This window comes from Silene latifolia, chromosome 4 (assembly GCF_048544455.1).
Source record: "Silene latifolia isolate original U9 population chromosome 4, ASM4854445v1, whole genome shotgun sequence".
Classification (NCBI taxonomy): Eukaryota; Viridiplantae; Streptophyta; class Magnoliopsida; order Caryophyllales; family Caryophyllaceae; genus Silene; species Silene latifolia.
Genome location: NC_133529.1, coordinates 90,102,275 through 90,120,405, shown reverse-complemented (window position 1 = coordinate 90,120,405; position 18,131 = coordinate 90,102,275). Strand labels below are relative to the sequence as shown.

Below are 18,131 nucleotides of genomic sequence, written 5' to 3'. Positions count from 1 at the left end.
GCAAGTGTTCGAAACACTGCGAAATCAGAAACTTTATGGGAAGCGAGAGAAGTGCTCTTTTCTTGTGGAGAGCGTGGTTTTCTTGGGATACGTGGTGTCCAAGGATGGTGTCTCGGTTGATCAATCAAAAATCAAAGCAATTCGATCATGGCCGGAACCTAAAACAGTTAGTGAGGTACGATCTTTTCATGGGCTTGCATCTTTTTATCGACGATTCATTCGTGATTTTAGCACCATGACCAGTCCTATTACAGAGTGTTTAAAGAAGGGTGGGTTTGAATGGGGCGTGGCAGCTAAATAGGCCTTTGAACTGATTAAGGAACGGTTGTGTACCGCTCCTATCTTGGCGTTACCCGATTTTTCTCAACCATTCGAGGTTGAGTGTGATGCTAGTGGCGTGGGTATAGGTGCTGTTTTGATTCAAGGGAAACTTCCTATTGCCTACTTCTCGGAGAAATTGGGTGGTGCTCGATTGAATTGTTGCACTTATGATAAGGAATTTTATGCTATTGTTCGGGCTCTTGATCATTGGAGTCACTATCTCCGTCCCAACCATTTTATATTGCATTCTGATCACGAATCCTTGAAGTATATTAATGGGCCGCAGAAGTTGAATCCGAGGCACGCAAAATGGGTTGAATTTTTACAATCATTTCACTTTTCATCCAAATATAAAGATGGGAAGAGTAATGTTGTAGCCGATGCTTTATCTCGTCGTTATACCTTGCTGTCCACACTTGATGTTCATCTTTTGGGCTTTGAAACTTTGAAAGATTACTATGGTGAAGATGGAGACTTTGGCGCAATATATCTTGAGTGCAAATCAGGAGCTAAGGGAGAGTATTTGATTCAAGACGGTTTTCTTTTTAAAGGAAATCGACTTTGTGTTCCTAAGCATCCTATCCGGGAAGTACTTGTAAGGGAGGCTAGCTGGTCATTTCGGGGTGGCAAAGACCGTGGAGATCTTGAAAGAGCATTTCTTATGGCCACGGTTGCAAAAAGATGTTCACAATATCGTGGGTAGGTGCGTTACTTGTCAATTTTCGAAAAGCAAGTTCAAACCGGGCGAATATACTCCTTTACCAGTTCCGGTCAGACCTTGGGACGATGTTTCAATGGATTTCATTGTTGCTTTGCCACGCACTCAACGTGGTAAGGATGCTATCATGGTGGTGGTTGATCGTTTTTCCAAGATGGCTCATTTTGTTGCTTGCCATAAAACCGATGATGCTTCTAATGTGGCTGATTTGTACTATCGGGAAATTGTGAGGTTACATGGCATTCCAAAGAATATTGTGTCGGATCGGGATTCTAAATTCTTGAGCTACTTTTGGAATACATTGTGGAGGAAAGTGGGTACAAAGTTGCTGTTTAGTACCTCTTACCATCCCCAAACGGATGGACAAACCGAAGTCACGAATCGAACTTTGGGTACTTTGTTGCGTGGGCTTGTGAGCAAGACACAAAAGGATTGGGATCTCAAGCTTTCTCATGCCGAATTTGCTTATCACAGGTCGCCTACTCAAGCTACGGGTCATTCACCATTTGAAATTGTGTACGGTATTAATCCTTACCTTCCTTTGGATTTAATTCCGTTGCCTAAAGATGAATTGGTGCATAAAGATGTCGAGTCCAAGCTGAAAGCGATGTTGAAACTCCATAAGCAAGTCCGGTCCAGAATTGAGGCTGTAAATGCATCCTATAAACGCAAGTCAAGCAAAAATAAGAAGCCGAGGGTGTTCGAGGTTGGAGACTTGGTTTGGGTGCATTTGAGAAAGGAGCGATTTCCAAGCAAGCGTAAGAATAAACTTATGCCTAGAGCGGAAGGTCCTTACACGATTGTGGGTCGAGTCAACAACAATGCTTATAAGGTTGAACTTCCCGATGATTATGGTGTTCACGCCACTTTTAATGTTGGTGATCTCTTGTAACGCCCCGTAATTTCGGACCGTTAATATATTTCGAAAATAATTTATTAATCAAATAAAATTTGATATTTAAGTATTTAAAGTAAAAATAATTCAAAGAAATATAATTTTATTATATTTTGAAGAAAAGTATTTATTTTGATAGTTTCGAGATGTTTAAAAATAGTTTAAACCGTGTAAAACTTTTTATTTCGAAATAAGGGCGTATCGGGGGGAAAATGACAATTCTTTTGAACGTTGGGTAAACGAAATTGAAAATGGGTCGTATGAGTATTCAATTTTCTTGTAATCTCGTGTTTAAGAACTTTGGTCTTGACGGAATTTGCATTTGACTTACGGATTTAATTATTATTGAAACGAGTCAAAACCGACTCGAAAAATCCCGACTCAAACCCGCTCTCCTCCTTTCCTTTCTCCCTTACCCGGCTTCCCCTTCCCCTTTACTTTTCTTTTCTGATTTTTCCTGTCAACCTTCACCTCCTTTTCGTTCTTCATTTTCCAAACACCAAAAAACATCATTTTCTACAAAATTCAAGTCAAGTTTTGGCCATAATTTCTTCGTTTCTTATCGGATTTTCACGAAATTTACCTTTCCGGAATCCTCTCGCCGAGATCTACAACTTGGTATAATTTAATTTCAGTTTTCTTGAAGTTATTTTAAGATGAATTTTCGGTAAATTCGGTTTTAAGTACTTATTATTGTGTTTTAATTGTTTATTTAGGTGAAGAATTGGAAGACGAGTTCGGGGACTCGTATATTGTAGAGGATAGCGGCTAGTTGTCGTTAGGGTTTGGGTTTTGAGGTGCTAATTGCTCATTTTCTAGCTTAAGGTAACATATTTCGAGTTACTCGACGAATTATCGTCACAATCTTTATTGTTTTTGTATGTTTGGTGATTTTTGTTTGAGTAGTAGTTTTTACATGTTAAAATTTGTTGCATGTATGCTTAATTTATGCCTTTTGTTAGTTTAAATTAGCAAAGTTGAATTGGGAACGATTAATTCATGTTCAGACGATCTTATAATGAATAAAAATGAAAAAAAAAAGAGGAGTAATGGGGCGGCAATGGGCCTAAAGCCGGCAGGCCCACGGCTGGCCCATGGCCATGGTCTGGTCTGGTCAGTTGCTTGTTTCGCGATTTTTCGTACAATATTGGTCATTTCGGGTTAATTAATGTTAAAATTGTGTAAGTCACATATGAGTACACTTTTAAATTGAATCATACTAGTAGTAGAAATTATTCTTATATTGATAATTATCACATGTTAGGATAGTTTATAAGATGAAATTGTAATGATTAGGCTCAAGGTAAATTTTATAGCAATAATTGCCATGTTTTGATGATTGTGCCGAAAACTGAGCCTTAGTCCCTTTGACTGATGCGATGTCAGTTAATTGAGTGATTGGTTAGCCGCAATTTAACCCGCACTGTCCGCAGGTCAATTTGGGGTTGCGGGTAAAAATTCGGTTGAATGAATTAGATAATCGGCCTTTTTCTTGCTTTAGGCCATTTATTATATCTCTATTTCACATGTGTAGTTAGTTGAATTTAAGTAGTTTCTTATATTGTAAAAACGGCCCTAGATTCCCTGAAGCCTTTAATATGGTTAATATTGTTAGAATTGGAAATTGGTATTGAGGATTCTGTTGGTTTATCTGCTGAATAGACATTTATATAGCCTTTCACATGATAGAATGTTAGCATTTAGGTTGGTAAGTAGGACTTTTTGCCCTCTTATGGTTAAGTGGGTGTCTTGCTTGACTTGTGTGGTGAGTCTTGTGTGGTGTGGGCTAAAGTATTCAAGCTGGGACTAGCTGGGACTAGGTCCTAGGTGAGTATTTCGGCCTTCAACATAGATAGGTCTTTATAGTCTCTGACGAGTATATGTTCACTGCTTGATAGCCTTTGTGTTCCTGACTAGTGGATTTATATCCAAGTTGGGGCATGACCTCAGTTACTTATTTTGATAGTAAGGGGTCAGCTTAAGTACTAGCCAACCCTTTGGTGGACTCCTTAGGGTACTCACTTTGTTTTTAGAAAAATTGTGGGTCTTGGGTGCGGTGGTGTGTATCCGCATGTCTAGGTCTGCGCAAATTTTAGGCTAGGGTTGTGTTGTCTCTTGGCCATGTTTTATTAATATTAACCGCTGAGCCAAGATACCGGTTCGATTACCTTCCCTACCTCGTAGTATAGACTCGAGTTACAAAGTGACTATTGACGGGACTAAGAACTTATGCCTGTCTTTGATATATTGCCCTTTCTTGTTTGGTGATTCTATGAATCATAGAAGGTGAGATGCAAGCCGGCTATGGTTGATAGAGTTTGGATTACAATTTGTTATATGTTTCACATGTTAGTTTAGTTTGGTCAGTTTAGGGCTCATATGTTAGAATAATTGATAATTGAATTATTTATCATCTTGTTTACATGTTTTACTACATGTACATTAATTTTGACGATTCGTGGCTGGGAGGACTCGAAGTTACTCCCCACTGAATTGTGGCTTTCGTGTTTGTATAAAATGCGATTGACAGGTTGTTGACGCTTTGTTGGGGTCACAGACGAGCTAGTGAGCATAAGGAACCTTGGACCTAGTTTGGCTATTCTTTTAGTAAACCTTTTTTACTTTGGTTTTGTATATAATTTGAAGGGACATATGTCTCCCTTTTCTATGTTGGTTTGTATCCTTATATTTCCGCGTCTTTAGTTATGTATGTAAATTAGTTTATCAGCTTTTGCAGGGTTTTTGACACTCTTCTTGAGTTGGATTGGTTGTGAATGGTTTAGGAAGAAAATTTTTTGAAATTGCAGGTTTTTGACTAGTTGAACCATTTACAAACATATCCTACCAGTTTTTCTGTAGAATTTACGCGTTTATTTATCGGGTTATATGAAGGGTGTCACAGTTGGTATCAGAGCTTGTTGCTCCCGACGCACGTTTGTGCACCCCACTTAAAAATTACTTGACCTTTAAATAATAAACTTGAGAGATGGGTAGAATGGGTAGATTTAGGATTTTATGTGGTAGTCTGTTTGTGATTGCTAATTGTTAGGTACTAATTAATTTTCTCTTTTGCAAGATGGCTCTCCAAGAAATGTAGATAATGCAATCCTACGAGCTAGGTTTGTTGATGGTTGGTTGTTAATTTTGGTGCCGTTAAAGATTGGTTATGCCAAATGAAGAATGCTTCCACTTTCTCGATATTTCTATTCGTATTCAATGTATCTTACCTTAATCTTCCAATCTCGTTGTTTATTCGTCTTTCTAATTCCTCTTCTCTCGCCTTGGTAACTACTCTTCTATTCTTTCTCCCGATTCATCCTTGGTTTGTTTTCTTCTTATAATAAGAGTCCTTGCGGACACCTTCCTTTTATTCCGCAGGATAGTCCCCTTGTTCAAGAGAACCCGGTTTTGAGAGAATGTATCATTGGAGGGCGTGGACGAGTTGAGAAATTGATGGTTTAAGGTTTGAGCTGTATATGAGAAGATAACTGGGGACCCTTTGGTTAGTCTTGTTAGTTGTACTTGATGTGAGAGTCTAGTGAGTTGAGAAACACCTTGGGAGTTATGTCTTTTGAGAGCTTGTTTGTTATAGGTGATTGAGCGTGGGTACTACCTTAGCACATAAGTTGAAATGAACCTAAGCTACATCATTTGAGAGTCTCGATATTTCTTGTGGTGAATTAAAGGAATGATAGTTAGCCCTAATCCTTGTAGGCTTTGAAAGGAATACAATAGGACGTTGACGTTGCTTAATGGATTGGTATCGTACTTTGGAAGTAGTTAGTTTGTTAAACCTTTTGAGTTGACCAAATCTAGTATAGTGTAGCCCTTAATGACTTTTCGAAATTTGAGAACACGTGGTTAACCTTATTAATCATATCTGAATTTGGGAATTTTGGTGGAAAGTTGTTCGATGTAGTTCGTGAGTTCAAAGATGCGATTCTAATTTATGGTATCGGAGACTAGAAGTACGAAGTGGTGAGATGATAGTGTAAACAAGTCATGGTACTTGGGGATGACATAGTAAGTGAAGTTCAATGACGAGAATTGTAAAGGAGATACTTTGGGACTTAGATGGTAACAAATGAATTTGTGTGATGAGTTGATTTTGGCTCTTAGAACCAATTGAGTTGAGGAATATCTACCATTGTGGAGTCCTTGTTAGTCCTATAATTTGGTAGACTTTTGGGGCTTTGTTGAGCACCTTAGTGATGTGACCTTATCATATCGATCATAAGCTTTGATGAGTGTTTGGTAAGCGGTAATCCTTTCATTGTGCCGCTTCTATTCTCTTTTCCTTCTCTTTAACGTTCGTTGAACCTTGTTTTTATGCCAAGATTTTACGTATCTTCTTTTTGCCCGAGATATCTTCTTAACTCGAATACCCCTTATTTTTGTCAACCGTTGTCTTTACGGACCGATTCCTTAGTTTCCTAACTTGTTAGATTCATGCACCCTTCGGAAACGTTTTACCGTTTCTCTATTCCGTTATAACTCCTTATTTACTTAGTATAATTGGTACCTTGTTGACCATGTTTACAGAGTTAGTGGGATGTGATTGAGGATTTTTGTATTTTGATTTTTTGTCGAGAATTAGTGTAGGAGTTTGTGTCTGTATTTGACCATGTGATTTGAGAGCTAGATTTTTGATGGAATTCTTATGATGGCAATGTTGTAGTTTCCTTGTGAGTTAAGGTTCGCGTGTTTTGGTGGTATAAGACTCACTTTGGTTTCGATTTGATGATGAGACTAATAGGATTAGTTTACCTTGGTGGAGTATTTCTATGATTATTTTATATTTGTTTTGGGTATTGTTCGTTCGGGGATTGCTCGTTTGTCATTTGATCCTTACTTTACGGTATTGGGGATTGATAGCTAAGTATGTGGAATGTTATTGTAAATTTGGACCTTATATTTAATCCTTTGAGGAATCTTTCTATTGGAATAGGAATATTGTTGGGAAGTAGGATAGTGAATCTTGAGTAAACCGATCGGATGATTTGTGTGATGAACCCAATTATCTTATAGTTAGTGCTAATTATGGATTGGATAGTGCAACGTGTTGCTTGTGGGTTGGTTTCAAGCATGAATGCGTTTTGGGAATATTGAATCTTGGTAAGGGTATAATATTGTTACTAGTTTCGACTTTGGATTTTGATTTTGTTCAATGGAGGATATTGGTGGAAACATTTTAATTGGGAAATGGTTAAGTTATAATTGTAGAGAATAGGATTGTCTCAAGGATTAGCTTATGCGTAGACTTGTCGATGAGTAGTTCAGATGGCTCTTTGGATTAGTGTGGCCTCTGGTTGTTGCCCTGTTGATGTTCGGAGGACCTAGTAGGATGACTTTGTGGTTGGAAAATTGAGTGAACCTTTCACGATGTACCGATCTTCCTAATTCCGATCTCCGACAATTGTCATTCTTGCTATTCTGGCTTGTTCCGTTGTGTTCGCCTTTATGGAACTCATTTGACCTCTTGAGTAAAGTGTCTTGTTCGTTGACATCTTTATTGACTTCATCCAAAAATTCCACCTTTAGAAGTTCAATTCCTTCTTGTCTGTGGGGTGTGAGTTCCTTATCGCGACTTGCACTTCTCGTTCCCGAGTTGTTTTCTATCTTAAATAGATTCTATATAGTTTGAGTAAACTTTTGGTTCAAATTTTTCTAATTTGGAGTTAAATCTACAAATTGACCTCTTTCTATAACATTTGAAAATGATTTCTCACTCTCTTTCAACCCTAGTGTTCGATTGAATACCTAAGCTATTTCTCGTTTTGTGTAAGGTATTCCTTTACTTACTCTTTTTCCGAGTTACTAAGCCTTATTTAATCATAATTAGTAAAGATAGTATTCTTACTATAGAACTTTAAGCTAAAATTTTGAAAATACTTTTATGATTTTTAATGGTTTTAACATTAGTGAATGTTGAATCTCGTTGTTGGTGACGTCCCAATAATGGGTTTTCTCATTTATTGGTGTAGAAATATTTTTATATCTTGATATGAATATGGATGTTCTTGTTTGATCAACAAGAGTATCACCGTTTCATTGAAAAGATACCTATATTTTCTTATAACTATAATTTCTCCTTCTAAGTTTCGAGGACGAAACTTTTTAAAAGGAGGGGTGATTGTAACGCCCGTAATTAATTTGGATCGTTAATATATTTCGAAAATAATTTATTAATCAAATAAAATTTGATATTTAAGTATTTAAAGTAAAAATAATTCAAAGAAATATAATTTTATTATATTTTGAAGAAAAGTATTTATTTTGATAGTTTCAAGATGTTTAAAAATAGTTTAAACCGTGTAAAACTTTTTATTTCGAAATAAGGGCGTATCGGGGGGAAAATGACAATTCTTTTAAACGTTGGGTAAACGAAATTGAAAATGGGTCGTATGAGTATTCAATTTTCTTGTAATCTCGTGTTTAAGAACTTTGGTCTTGACGGAATTTGCATTTGACTTACGGATTTAATTATTATTGAAACGAGTCAAAACCGACTCGAAAAATCCCGACTCAAACCCGCTCTCCTCCTTTCCTTTCTCCCTTACCCGGCTTCCCCTTCCCCTTTACTTTTCTTTTCTGATTTTTCCTGTCAACCTTCACCTCCTTTTCGTTCTTCATTTTCCAAACACCAAAAAACATCATTTTCTACAAAATTCAAGCTGTTTTGGCCATAATTTCTTCGTTTCTTATCGGATTTTCACGAAATTTACCTTTCCGGAATCCTCTCGCCGAGATCTACAACTTGGTATAATTTAATTTCAGTTTTCTTGAAGTTGTTTTAAGATGAATTTTCGGTAAATTCGGTTTTAAGTACTTATTATTGTGTTTTAATTGTTTATTTAGGTGAAGAATTGGAAGACGAGTTCGGGGACTCGTATATTGTAGAGGATAGCGGCTAGTTGTCGTTAGGGTTTGGGTTTTGAGGTGCTAATTGCTCATTTTCTAGCTTAAGGTAACATATTTCGAGTTACTCGACGAATTATCGTCACAATCTTTATTGTTTTTGTATGTTTGGTGATTTTTGTTTGAGTAGTAGTTTTTACATGTTAAAATTTGTTGCATGTATGCTTAATTTATGCCTTTTGTTAGTTTAAATTAGCAAAGTTGAATTGGGAACGATTAATTCATGTTCAAACGATCTTATAATGAATAAAAATGAAAAAAAAAAGAGGAGTAATGGGGCGGCAGCAGCCCGGCAGGCCCCCGGCTGGCCCATGGCTGGCCCGGGTCGGTCCGTTGCTTGTTTCGCGATTTTTCGTACAATATTGGTCATTTCGGGTTAATTAATGTTAAAGTTGTGTAAGTCACATATGAGTACACTTTTAAATTGAATCATACTAGTAGTAGAAATTATTCTTATATTGATAATTATCACATGTTAGGATAGTTTATAAGATGAAATTGTAATGATTAGGCTCAAGGTAAATTTTATAACAATAATTGCCATGTTTTGATGATTGTGCCGAAAACTGAGCCTTAGTCCCTTTGACTGATGCGATGTCGATTAATTGAGTGATTGGTCGGCCGCAATTTAACCCGCACTGTCCGCAGGGTCAGGTTGCGGGTAAAAATTCGGTTGAATGAATTAGATAATCGGCCTTTTTCTTGCTTTAGGCCATTTATTATATCTCTATTTCACATGTGTAGTTAGTTGAATTTAAGTAGTTTCTTATATTGTAAAAACGGCCCTAGATTCCCTGAAGCCTTTAATATGGTTAATATTGTTAGAATTGGAAATTGGTATTGAGGATTCTGTTGGTTTATCTGCTTAATAGACATTTATATAGCCTTTCACATGATAGAATGTTAGCATTTAGGTTGGTAAGTAGGACTTTTTGCCCTCTTATGGTTAAGTGGGTGTCTTGCTTGACTTGTGTGGTGAGTCTTGTGTGGTGTGGGCTAAAGTATTCAAGTCGGACTAGTGGGACTAGGTCCTAGGTGAGTATTTCGGCCTTCATCATAGATAGGTCTTTATAGTCTCTGACGAGTATATGTTCACTGCTTGATAGCCTTTGTGTTCCTGACTAGTGGATTTATATCCAAGTTGGGGCATGACCTCAGTTACTTATTTTGATAGTAAGGGGTCAGCTTAAGTACTAGCCAACCCTTTGGTGGACTCCTTAGGGTACTCACTTTGTTTTTAGAAAAATTGTGGGTCTTGGGTGCGGTGGTGTGTATCCGCATGTCTAGGTCTGCGCAGATTTTAGGCTAGGGTTGTGTTGTCTCTTGGCCATGTTTTATTAATATTAACCGCTGAGCCAAGATACCGGTTCGATTACCTTCCCTACCTCGTGGTATAGACTCGAGTTACAAAGTGACTATTGACGGGACTAAGAACTTATGCCTGTCTTTGATATATTGCCCTTTCTTGTTTGGTGATTCTATGAATCATAGAAGGTGAGATGCAAGCCGGCTATGGTTGATAGAGTTTGGATTACAATTTGTTATATGTTTCACATGTTAGTTTAGTTTGGTCAGTTTAGGGCTCATATGTTAGAATAATTGATAATTGAATTATTTATCATCTTGTTTACATGTTTTACTACATGTACATTAATTTTGACGATTCGTGGCTGGGAGGACTCGAAGTTACTCCCCACTGAATTGTGGCTTTCGTGTTTGTATAAAATGCGATTGACAGGTTGTTGACGCTTTGTTGGGGTCACAGACGAGCTAGTGAGCATAAGGAACCTTGGACCTAGTTTGGCTATTCTTTTAGTAAACCTTTTCTACTTTGGTTTTGTATATAATTTGAAGGGACATATGTCTCCCTTTTCTATGTTGGTTTGTATCCTTATATTTCCGCGTCTTTAGTTATGTATGTAAATTAGTTTATCAGCTTTTGCAGGGTTTTTGACACTCTTCTTGAGTTGGATTGGTTGTGAATGGTTTAGGAAGAAAATTTTTTGAAATTGCAGGTTTTTGACTAGTTGAACCATTTACAAACATATCCTACCAGTTTTTCTGTAGAATTTACGCGTTTATTTATCGGGTTATATGAAGGGTGTCACATCTCTCTCCTTACTTGGATGACGATGGCGTAGCTGAATTGAGGTCAATTCCTTTTCAAGGGGGAGGGGATGATGCGAACCAAGCTAGTGACTCGGAGTTGGTTGATGAGTTGGACGAGCTGGTTGTGAACACTCACGGTGATGGTCTGATTATGACTCGTGGTTTTCAGCCTATGAGTCTCAATTATCCTTCCTTTGTGAATTTGCTAAGTATGGAATAGAGGAGCTGATGGTGAGCACGCATTCCAAGGGAGGACGGTCCAATATTGCATTTTTATTAGCATTTTTCAGATTATGTTATTACAATAAAATCTTATGCTTAATTAGTAGTTGTCTAAGTTCATTAAACTTGTAGCTTTAAGTATTGTAATTAAGTGAAGAGTGATTGCTCAACTCTTCACCTTGCTTGGACTGTTTGGACGGCAGCCTTGAGGACTATATAATGCCTTCAAGCTTTTGAATAAGATCATCCAGAAAATTGCTTAAACTTGTGTTTACAAAAATCGTTTCTTGCTTAGAAACAAAACTGATTTTGATTGGAACGCGATTCTATTTAAAATTCCCGAGTTGTTGATCAATAGGTCTTGGTCTCACTCACCTTGATCAAGTAATAGGTCTTACTTGTTCAAACACTATCCCTTTTATTCACAAAAACCAGAACGGGTCGTACCTAGTACGTTCGGTTTGCCAAAAATACAAACAGTCCGCTAGTTTTGTTATTCTCGTTATTTTAACAATCAGTTCTGAGGATTGGGTGTACCTAGTACGAACAGTCCACGTACCTGTTGAGTCGTATCATTTGTGCTGCCAATTCGAGTTATTCAACAAACAGACAGTCATCAACTCTGTCCAGTTTGTTAAGTTTCCGTTGTCGAGTCAATTCCGCTGCTCTATTCGTATCAGTCCCTTTTCCAATCAGCTTCTGGAATCCGACTTTCAAGCAAAATGCGTAAGGACGGGATTTCTACTTCAACTGGTTGTACAGCTTCCATGCCATGTGTCAAGTAGAAAGGAGTAGCCCCAGTGGGCGTCCTAACTGATGTGCGATAACCCCACAAAGCGAATGGCATATTGTTGGGCCAATCGCGATAATTGTCGATCATTTTGTTGAGGATAGTGACGACATTCTTGTTAGCTGCCTCTACCGCGCCATTAGTTTGAGGTCTGTATGGCGAGGAATGGTGGTGTTTGATCTTATATTTGGCTAGCAATTGTTCAGTCTCAGCCTGGAAATGTGATCCATTGTGACTGATGATCTCATGTGGGCAACCATATCGACAAATGATATTGGTTTGTATGAACTTTGCCACCTTTTTGGTTGTGAGGCTAGTGTAAGATGCCGCTTAGACCCATTTGGTGAAATAGTCGATAGCTACCAAAATGAAACAGTGGCCTCCTGTTCCGGCTGGAGTGATTTTCCCGATGATATCGATTCCCCAAGCAGCAAATGGCCAAGGAGATGTCATGGTGTAAAGTAGTGAAGGAGGAACATGTTGCACATTCCCGAAGATTTGGCAGTTATGGCAATGTCTGACATACTTGATGAAATCCGACTCCATCGTGGTCCAGTAATATCCCAGGCGCGTGATTTTCTTTGCCATCATTGGTCCACTCATGTGAGGACCACATTCTCCATCATGAACTTCTTCCATCACTTCTTGTGCCTGTGAATGATCAAGGCAGCGCAAGACTACACCAAAAGGTGTTCTTTTGTACAATTCTCCTTGCATGAGGAGGTATTGAGAGGCTGGTAGGCGTATGGCACGTTGTCCCATCTTATCCATATCTGGTGGATATGTCCCATTGAGCTTGAAGTTTAGAATGGCTTGAAACCAGGGTTCCCCTGGATTTTCTTCGTCATCTGTAATTTGGTGCACACAGGCTGGTTCTGACCGTCGTTCAATGCATAAAGGCATTTCTACCATGTTGTCTGGCATATTAATCAAAGATGCAAGTTTTGCAAGAGCGTCTGCAAATTGATTTTCTTTACGAGGTAGGTGTAGATAAGTGACCTGATCAAAGAATTGGGCAACTTGATCTATCCTAGCCTGATAGGGTACTAGACTCTCACTTCGAATTTTCCAAGATCCAGTAATTTGGTTGATGATCAAGGATGAGTCTCCGTGAACTCGAAGATTCTTGATGCCTAAACTTACTGCCGCTTGTAGCCCAATGAGGCAAGCTTCATATTCTGCTGCGTTATTTGTCACCTCGAAGTCGAGTTTGACAGAGAGTGGTGTATGCTCACCTTCAGGAGAAATGAGCAACACTCCTATTCCAAATCCTCTTAGATTCGATGCCCCATCAAAATAAAGGTCCCAAGAGTCTACATTAGTTTGTAGTATGTCCTCGTCTGGAAATGACCACGTGTTTACTGCTTGGGTGTCGTTGATAAGATTATATGCGAAGAACTCGGCAACGGCGCTCCCCTTTATAACCTTCAGAGGTACATACTTGAGATCGAACTCTGAGAGCATTAAGGTCCATCTTGCCAAGCGTCCGTTGAAAACTGTTTTTTCGAAGAGGTATTTGACAGGATCCATTTTGGAATACACCTTGACAGAGTAGCTAAGCATGTAGTGACGTAGCTTCTTTGTTGCCCATACAAGAGCGAGGCATGTCTTTTCGAGAGGTGTGTACTTGCACTAATACTCCAAGACACTACAAAAAAAACGTCTCGATGCGACGGACACACTGCGACGGAATAATAATCCGTAGCAAATTTAAACCTGCGACGGACACTGCGACGGACCTCATACTCTGCGACGGACCTCATACTCTGCGATGTAGTTGTTTGTTGATTAGTAGTTATCACTCCTATCCCGTAGTTTATGGACTTATTTGGCTTTCTTTGTTGAACAATTATTGTACTAAACGGTTGTAAACCTTTTATTTTAAGTTAATGCGAAGACGTTGTTTGGAAATCTCGTCTTGAACGAGTTGTGAATTTGTCAATTGCTGGATTTTCTGTATGTTTGTAGGAAACCGGGAGTATATGTAATTGCTTTCAAAGCAATTTGGGCGCTGGAAAAGCGCTGTAAAACCACTGGGTATTTCATCCCTGCGACGGAATTTGCGACGGAAAATCCGTCGCAAATGTTGACTTTCCTGTTGACTTTGGGGACACGTGTCCCATATGAACAGTGATCTGCGACGGATTTTCCGTCGCAGATATTGACTTTCTGTTTGACTTAAGTGCCTACGTGGCCTGTATGAACAGTGATCTGCGACGGAAAATCCGTCGCAGATATTGACTTTCTGTTTGACCAACGTGCCTACGTGGCCTCCAATGAACAGTGAACTGCGACGGAAATTCCGTCGCAAGTCCCTCTTTTGCGACGGGTTTCTGCGACGCAATTATCCGTCGCAGATATTTAGTTGCGACGGCATTTCCGTCGCAAAACCAAATTTTGCGACGAAATAGAGCGACGGGTTAAATCCGTCGCAATTCCGTCGCAAGTTCTATTTTTGCGACGGGATTGGCATATTTGTGACGGAGTTTTCCGTCGCTATGGAACCTTTTCTTTGTAGTGATAACTTCTTACTAAGGTAGTAGATATCTCTTTCTTCTTTCCCCACGGTTTGTGCGAGCATAGCCCCCATGGCTGTTTCGGTCACTGTGAGATATAAACCAAGAGGTTGATCTCGTTGAGGAGGCATGAGCACTGGTGGCTTGGCTAGTATCTCCTTAATTATGTCAAATGCTTTTTGACAATCATCGTCCCATATGGTATGATCTGTTTTCTTGAGCTTTTTGAAAATGGGTTCGCAGATCATAGTAAGCTTTGATATGAATCGTGCAGCAGGAGCTGGATCAGGGGCTCCCAATCCTGACCAAGCCACAGTCCAGGTCCAGGCAACACCCACTGCACCACCAGAGGTACCTGCCAAGAGGTTCACAAGATCAAGCTTTCAACTGCCACTATGGTCAGCTGAAAGGAGCCTCAATTAAAAGTCTAAGAAAGGTCCCTAAGCATCCACACCAGTCATCCTAAAAATGCAATGTAATCCAGCAGAAAATTCAGCAACAAAGCAAAGCAGTCACATGTTGAAGTTAAAGCATAAAGCAACATTTCCTTATTTGGTGAGGCATTTGTGAGGCTCCTTATAAAGGATGCTGCAGCGTTTTCCACAAAGCCTGCCACAATACAACAACAAAAAGCCTTGACTTCAGCTAGCCACTAAATGAACAGCAAACTGATCAGCAAACTGTGCACAAGAAGACAAGTGACAGTGACAGCCTGCAACAATGCTTTATTTTCAGTCTGTTTTACCCATTTGCTTTTATTTTCACTTGTTTACTTTATTTACCATCTTGTTAGATAATTTATATTGTTCGTACTCATCTTAGATTAATTCTGGACCTTTGAATGCTAGGGTTTTGAATTGTAATGCAAAGACAAGGCCTATATAAGGACATGTGTTCCAACTGAAGAAAGCAGATTATTTTGAATGAAAATTAGCCTTGAGACTTCTCTCATTTATTTCAAACTTGTGTTTAAACTATAGTTTGGAAACCTGGCCTGGTAATTAACCTGTGATCTCTGTGGTTAATTGGTCAAAGTCAGTCTGGCATCATTAAGTTGAACCTGTGTCTATCTGTGGTTCAGTTTAATTGTGGTGAGCAAAGTTCAACTTTAATCCTGTGTTCAGCTGTGGATTTGAGTCTGAAATTTGTTAAGTTATAATCTTATATTTCCTGTGAATCTTCTGTGGAAATTTAGGGTCATAGCTATATCCTTTATTCACTCAAACAAGTCACATAATCAGTTGAGCCAGTCTGTCTGCAATCTCAGGATTTCAGGCTGTTTCAGTTGACATTAAAAATACTTAGAGTCCTTCTAAATTCATGAAATTTGGCTAAGTTTCAGTTTGATATCCATATTAAATTATCACAAAGTTTCAGCATTTTTCAAGGTCATTTGATGTTCTTAAGGTGTCCTGCAAGGTCCAGTGTATTGTTGCCCATCCATAGGGTTTACACTGCATTTTGGTATCAGAGCTCAGGTTTAACACAATTCCACCTTTGTGTTAGTCTTGGGTAGAGAGAAGCTGTGAGATTATTATCCCTACCTACATTAAAAACACAAAAACAACCATGAGTGAAGAGAGACTTGCTGGTATTGAGACCAGAATAGAAACACTTGAAGGAAATGTAGACACACTGCTCAATGTTGTCCATGTGGTGATGGAGAGGTTTCCAAACCATGATCCCAGAAGGCAGCCACCTCCAAGAGGAAGAAGCTGAGGCAGAGGCTTCTTTATGGGAGCTGGGAGAGGAAAACCACCACCTGGTCATGAGTCAGATTCTGAGGATAGCATCAGAACACAAGAGGAGGCTTTTGAGCAAGCAGACAAGCATCTAAAGGTAGAAATTCGTGATTTTTCTGGTAGTCTTAACCCTGATAACTTACTAGAATGGATTAGGGATGTTGAAAAAATATTTGGTTCAAAAATTACAATGTTGCTAAGCCTTGTAAAGTTGTTGTGTTAAAGTTAAAAGGTTATGCATCACTATGGTATGACAACCTTAAACATCAGAGGTTAAAGGAAGGGAAGGAACCCATTAGATCTTGGTCCAAGCTTAAAAATAAAATGTTGGATAAATTTGTTACCAAAGATTATACCCAGGATCTGTTCATTAAGTTGTCTAAGCTTAGGCAAGATGAGAGACCACTTGAGACCTATTTGAGGGAGTTTAAGCAGCTAACCTTACAGTGTGAGATAAATGAGAAGCCTGAGCAAAGGATTGCTAGTTTCTTAGAAGGGCTTGATAAGAACATTGCTACTAAGGTTAGAATGCAACCACTTTGGTCTTATGATGATGTTGTCAACTTGGCACTCAGAGTAGAAAAATGGAGAAGTCTAAACCTACCACACCTAAACCCAAACCTGTCTTTAGACCCTACACTGGTGTTAAAATTGCTGAGACACCTAAACCAGTGTCCCAAACTGGAGGATACAAGGGGAAGGCACCCATGTTCCCTAAGTCCAACCCACCTCTGACCAAAGAAAAGATTAAATGCTTTCAATGTCAAGGGTGTGGTCACTTCAGGAAGGACTGTCCTTCCAAGAGAGCATTTACAGCAATGGAAGTAGAGGAGTGGGAAAGAGAGGGTTCAGTTGAATATGAGGAGGAGACCGTGAATGAGGAGACAACTCTTGAGGAGGAACCCAACCAGGAACAAGTCATGGCTCACCCTGATACAGGCCATAGTCTTGTTTTGTGAAGGGTAATGCACTCTCAACAAGCACCATTGGAGGAGGATCAGAAATCCCTCATTTTCAGGAGTAGATGTACCATTCAGGGAAGGGTACGTAATTTGATCATTGATGGGAGGGGAGCTCCACCAATGTGGCATATGTCACCATGGTTAATAAGCTCAATCTCAGCACCCAGGAACACCCCAACCCTTACAAGCTCAGATGGTTAAACAAGGGAGCAAAAGTCAAGGTGGATAAACAATGCCTGGTTCTATTTTTAATTGGCAATGTTTATAAAGATGAGATCTTGTGTGATGTGGTCCATATGGATGCTTGCCACCTACTATTGGGTAGACCATGGGAATTTGACAAGAATTTTATCCACCAGGGAAAGAGCAATACATATTCCTTCAAACAAGGTAGCAAGAAGATCACATTGACCCCTCTATCACCTAATCAGAAGAACTATGGGAGTCCAAGTGTGACTGATGGACTCAATGGGGTTTTATTTCTATCAGAAGCAGAAATGGTCAAGGAAATGCAACAAGAACAGCATGTTCTTATCTTGTTGTCCAAAGAAAATCATGAGGATGTGGAGCATCAACTACCAGCAGAGGTTAGACCATTACTGGAGCAGTACCAGGATGTCTTCCCTGCTGAACTGCCTAGTGGATTGCCCCCACTAAGAGGTATTGAGTGTGGGTTAATATCCGTATAATACCCTTTAAATTTAGGACTATAACGTAAATTTAACATGCGAATATCGTCATAAAACATAAATACAATAGAGAAACGATAAAGATAGAAATCAACCTCGGGTCCTTTGATGCACGGCGTAAAGAACAGAAATCAAACGAGATTCCCTCCTAATTGTTGCACCCAAGACTTGTCCGAGATATGCCCTTGCGCTAGATGGTGTTCTCCGATTGCCTTGCAATATTGGGAGAACTGATGTGAGTTTTTCGAG

The 18,131-nt window shown here is 39.1% G+C and overlaps 1 protein-coding gene and 1 long non-coding RNA gene across 2 annotated transcripts; both read left to right on the top strand.

Annotated features, from left to right (window-relative positions):
* The first annotated feature begins 8,481 nt into the window (after positions 1-8,481).
* LOC141652331 (uncharacterized) lies at positions 8,482-10,879 on the top strand. The gene is made up of 3 exons (XR_012547150.1): positions 8,482-8,694; positions 8,793-8,901; positions 10,591-10,879. It is a non-coding gene; the product is annotated as an uncharacterized LOC141652331 (long non-coding RNA).
* Positions 10,880-17,330: 6,451 nt separating this feature from the next.
* Positions 17,331-17,882, top strand: LOC141651747 (uncharacterized). The gene has a single exon (XM_074459446.1). The coding sequence runs from the start codon at positions 17,331-17,333 to the stop codon at positions 17,880-17,882; it is 552 nt and encodes a 183-aa protein (XP_074315547.1).
* Positions 17,883-18,131: the final 249 nt, after the last annotated feature.